This window comes from Limulus polyphemus, unplaced genomic scaffold, assembly GCF_000517525.1.
Source record: "Limulus polyphemus unplaced genomic scaffold, Limulus_polyphemus-2.1.2 Scaffold4401, whole genome shotgun sequence".
Taxonomy (NCBI): domain Eukaryota; kingdom Metazoa; phylum Arthropoda; class Merostomata; order Xiphosura; family Limulidae; genus Limulus; species Limulus polyphemus.
The window spans coordinates 43,177-48,630 of record NW_013670011.1 but is presented as its reverse complement, the minus strand read 5'-3'; the positions used below and the strand labels follow the sequence as shown (position 1 = coordinate 48,630).

Sequence of the window (5,454 nt, the reverse complement as noted above, 5' to 3'; positions counted from 1 at the left end):
CGACCCTCAGATTGCAAGTCAAGCGCCGTCACCACCTGGCCATGCTGGGCAACTACCTTTAAGCGTTTGTCTCAGGTTAAGCACAAAGCTACACAGTGGGCTATTGAAACCCGACTTATAGTGTCATAAGCCCAAAAGCTTACCGCTAAATCATTGCGGGGGGGGGGGCACCTCTAAGGGTTAAACGACATTTCCATGTTACGTCCATCTCTATGAAGTTTCAAATAAGTATTTTTTTTTCCTCAAAAGATGACTTCATTTCATCCAAATTTTACTTCAACGTCAAAGAACTTCCAGCCACTTATCTTTCATTATTCTTTTTTTTACGCTATCGTAGACCAATCAATGTAAGTGCAGTATATGGTCGTTTCTGATATTTGATACCTTAACGACACTATGTACTCTAGTGAATGTTTCCAAAATTTTCTTTTTTTTTTGGCTTCTAGAACCACCAATTAGCACACCCAACTGTCCACGACTGTACGGTTTATTTGACGATTCTTCCAATTGCCGAGTATTTTACTCCTGCTGGAATGGAGAAGCTTCCAGATTCGAGTGTCCACCAGGTCTGGCTTACGACACCGAACAGAGGGTGTGTGTGTGGGCTGATCTCGTAAGTCGTTGCAATCAGCTAGGTAAGACATCTTTTTTTTTTTTAATCAACATCAATTAATACTTTACAATAGAAGTGCTGTTGTTATTTCAGTTCATGCACAAAGTAACTTTTTGGTGGCGTTTAAGAAAAAAACAACAACATCACCCAATTAATAAATTTATTTTAAGAAATACGAGGTTAATATCTTCACCGTAGCCATTTGGCTAGAAAAGAAATATTACTGTATTCTAAGAGATTAAGACAATATTTGTAATCGGTATTAAGCCACAGGAACGCAACATCACATTAAGGATTACGAGTGTGGTAATCCCATTTTTTGCGTCTCTCGCGAGCAGGATTGAACCCCGGACCTCTTACATGACACACAAGTACTCTATTAACTGAGATAAATAGCTAATTAACTCACTCCTACACAAGTGTGATGAACTGACACTTCCTAACGCACTTCGTGATGCACCTGTTTAGGAGTCAGTATTTTCACTTAACTTTTTATTGAAACAAAATCTAAGCTTTACAAGATGCCGTTTCAGTCCCAGGGAAGAGGGAGTTAGGTGGATCAGGCTTCTTCAAAAATTCCCATCGCCCCCTCAGTTGTTATTCGCAGTCTTAGTGGTATTTTTATACTAAAAATACAGTGTTATATCAGACAGAAGAACTACTTTTTAAAATAAAGCGTTGTATCATATAAAAAATACTTTCCAAAATAAAGCGTTGTATCATTTAAAAAAACTACTTTCCATGTTGTGTGAAACGTAAGTTAGCTAATGTATGGGTTGAAAACTCGGAAGAAACAGCATGCACGTAGAAAAGCCTCAGAATTAAGATTTAAACGATTCTTCATCCAAGTTCTTTTAGTTTTTTTTTAATCTGACGTCGAACCAATGGCACAACTAGATTTCAAGGATCCCGTAGGGAAAAATTACATGGGGGTGTCTTTAACCTCTGTTGTTAACAGCTGTAGAGCCCCCAAGAGGCTGAGGTTGGGGTCATGGACTTGGCACAACTAGTAAGGTAGGTTTGTTTGCTTTGTTGAGTATCGTGGAATTGCATATGAAAACTACCTGCGCTAGCCATATCTTATTTTGTAGTGAAAGGGGCAGGCAGCTAGTCAACAACACCAACTGAAAACTTTAGAGGTCAAATGGTGGGATTTAACCGTCACTCTTTTAATATACACACGGCCTTGACACGCGAAGCGCCTATTTTTTTTTGTTTCTTTCTTTTTATAACAATAGAAATTGAGCCAGTGAACTTCTGCTGACAAACTAAGCCATAGATCCGCGCTGGATCCAGTAAGATATATAGTTGCGCCCATCATTGGAACACAAATCCAGTTACATTCAATGATAATGGAAACTGGAGCATTTCGTGTTTCTGTTCTCATTCAGTATTCTTACAAATAACTGGAAAATTGGCACATACAATATTTCAGCCGTTTTCTAAGTTATATTTTATACGTGACAACAATGTTTTACTCTTTTAAACAGAAGTAGCAGAAGGCTTTGTTTGTCCTGATCCGGCCGAGGTGTCCAATCAGCCAGGAGTCTTCACACGTCACGCCCATCCTACAGACTGCAGGGGATTTTTTATCTGTATTGAAGGAGTTGCACGGGCTTATGGATGCGGTATTGAAACGGTTTTCAATGCAGGCACCTTACAGTGTGATGACCCTAAGAACGTGCCAGGATGGTGAGTCGTTACTTATTACTTCAAGAAGTTATTTTCAAAGTGTATTTTTTTTTTTTTACAGTTTTTGTTTGTTTTGAATTTCGCGCAAAGCTACACGAGGGCTATCTGCGCTAGCCGTCCCTAATTTAGCAGTGTAAGACTAGAGGGAAGGCAGCTAGTCAACACCACCCCCGCCAACTCTTGGGCTACTCTTTTATCAACGAATAATGGGATTTTACAGTTTTGCTACCACCGTCTAAACAATTGACAGATAAATAGATAGCCAAAAAAAAAACCCGATTGTGAAAAAATAAATTTCTTGTATTTATTAGTTTTTTTTTTCGACCAATATTTCCCTGGTATTTTATACATATAATTCTCCCAGATATGTTTCTTCGAACAACAACAACAAGAGCAATAAAAGAGATTGCATACCCTCGTCGTCCCGCCGCTCCTTTTCGAGATTGCATTCGTCTGAAATGGATAACGTAACATCTCACCTTCGAAAACTCGGTAAATCCTTTTCAAATCTAGAATGATCAACGATCCGGATCAATTTCATTTTTTGTAGGGTGATGACGAGCCCGGGAAATTTAGTACAAATCTGATCACACTTGACATAGTTATGAACCCCAAACCGCGGAAATACTTTGTCATGCTGACTTCCCATCTTATTTAAAATTTTCGTGTAAATAGGTCTTTTAGTTTTCAAGATACACAGACAGACAGAAAAAACGGACCCAATTGTAATACCACCGTAGGCGAGGCTAACACAAAATAATTGTCCTGTTTATTAAGTATTCATATTTCACAATTTATTAATTCTTCTACTATACACTAGATGGCAGTAAAATAGAACTCATCTATTTTTAGATTTATCGAAAAATTCAAATTTTCAAGCCAACGACCTAGAAGTTCAAAACATGTCATGATGTAATATGTCGCTACAGTATATTGTAACAACGATTAGCTAATATTCTTGATTATATAATTTTCAAACGTTTCTAAACATAGTTTCAAAGTAAACAATTACCGTAATACAGGTGAAAATCTCAATGGTATCCCCCATGATTTTAAACTTTATTCTCCCATAAGCCCCTTTGCGTGCACGTTTTTACATTGTTTCCCATTAATTTTTTATTAATTTCTTGCTCATTATTGTTGTTAGTATATTTGAAATATTAAAGCAAATATTACTACTATACTGATTTCCTTTGTTTCTCGATTAAGTTTAAAATTATGCTTTTTTTATCGTGATCATTTTTATTGTACCGATACTTTTAATTTATAATCGAAAATAAGGCTAAGTAAATAAAACATTATTGGCGTTTTCAACGCACCAGAACCAGTAAGGCATTATCCCCACTAATACTTTTGTTCCCCTATTGTATTCGACAATGTCTCGAACCCCAGTTGGCGTCTTGAAAAAATCGGAATAGAAAACCATGAGCGATATAATATTTAAACGCCGAAAATTCCCGCGCACCAAATCTTTTAAGCACCTAGCGGCGCCTCTGGTTAAGCCTCATCAATTGTACCCGACTTTCAAATATTGCCGCTGTCAGATTGGTTTTGAGCCAAGCGATGGCGCTGTTTCTTGCTAGTTTTTGTTGTAAGCGCTCATTTACACACACATATGCATTTTTATTGGTCATAAGACGAAAATATAATTAACCACATAGGCGACAAAGACACACAAATTAAAAAAAAACATGTTACAAAATCGCCAAGTTTTATATATATATTTCTGGAAGATAACCTTTAAGACTAGTGATCGTAAAACTTCGAACAAAAGCACACGCGCACAATTTGAAAATTGCATGGCCAGCATTTTGAACGTTGAGTTACAGATTTCTTTTAAGAATAAATATTATGAGCCATAAAAATTGAACGAATAAAGAAAATAAGATACGAAAATAAATTTTTTTCTATAGTTACTCATCCTTCTTGGCTGTAATTTATTGATTAAATAAATAAATAAAATTGTGGAAAAAGTGAAATTCTGTAAGAAAGAAAATCGTTAATTTAAACCATAGCTTCCAGACTGTAGATTAACTTTCTTTCTTGTCGTTTTATAAATATCTGTTAAAATAGGTACGAGTCCCAGAATCTAAAAGTCCTCAACTGTACAGTTGTTATTATGTTTACCCATAAGTATATCTTGGTTCTGCAGTTTTAACATGGTTTATATGTTCATGATTTTTGTGCACCAAGTCGGAGGCCTGTGTGTCCAGTGTACATACATTCAATAGCGCATGTAACGACACATCGTAGATCTACTGTATTTATTAAGCGCATGTAACGACACATCGTAGATCTACTGTATTTATTAAGCGCATGTAACAACACATCGTAGATCTACTGTATTTATTAAGCGCATGTAATGACACATCGTAGATCTACTGTATTTATTAAGCGCATGTAATGACACATCGTAGATCTACTGTATTTATTAAGCGCATGTAATGACACATCGTAGATCTACTGTATTTATTAAGCGCATGTAACGACACATCGTAGATCTACTGTATTTATTAAGCGCATGTAACGACACATCGTAGATCTACTGTATTTATTAAGCATACGATTTTCGGAGTATCCAGCAAAAAGAGGCTGAAAAATGTGGGGCACATTATTGTACCTTAGCGTCCTCGTAGATCTGTTTGTGAAGGTTGAAATCGTGTTTTAGTGGAACGCTTCTGAAGAAGCTGTGCCCAATTAAAGAAAATTAACAAACATGGTATTATAAGGTCGTTTATTACCAGTATTAAGATGTTATTAGGTTGTTGAAGTCGGGATCAGAAGAATAAAATATTGTTTGTTTCAGAGCAAGGCCACACTGGGCTATCTTCTGTATCCATCACGTGGAATCGAACCCTGAATTTTAGCGTTACAAGTTCGTAGTCTTGCCGCTGTCCCATCCAGGGACCATTGTTCTTTTAAAGCTTCAGTTATATATACATTTTTTTACGCTAAACTACGAAGGTCCCACCTTTGTCTGCTGGTCTTCTGACAATGTCGTTTCTTTGTCACAAGTTATTTGAGGCTAAATTTGTACCTTAAAGTTCAAAATGGTGGACACACAATTTATAAATTGTACGCATGCTCTTTTGTTCCAAGCTTTCCAATCTGACAAAGAGCGCTAGCTTGAAACGTCATGTTTCAGTAAT

The 5,454-nt window shown here is 36.6% G+C and overlaps 1 protein-coding gene across 1 annotated transcript in view; it reads left to right on the top strand.

The window, feature by feature from the left end:
* LOC106471086 (protein obstructor-E-like) overlaps positions 1–5,454 on the top strand; it is a 14,443-nt gene that overhangs the window by 6,870 nt on the left and 2,119 nt on the right. Inside the window, exons 3-4 of the mRNA XM_022399708.1 lie at positions 447–635; positions 2,104–2,305. Coding sequence (XP_022255416.1) covers positions 447–635; positions 2,104–2,305 — 391 coding nt within the window. The remainder of the gene's footprint in view (positions 1–446; positions 636–2,103; positions 2,306–5,454) is intronic.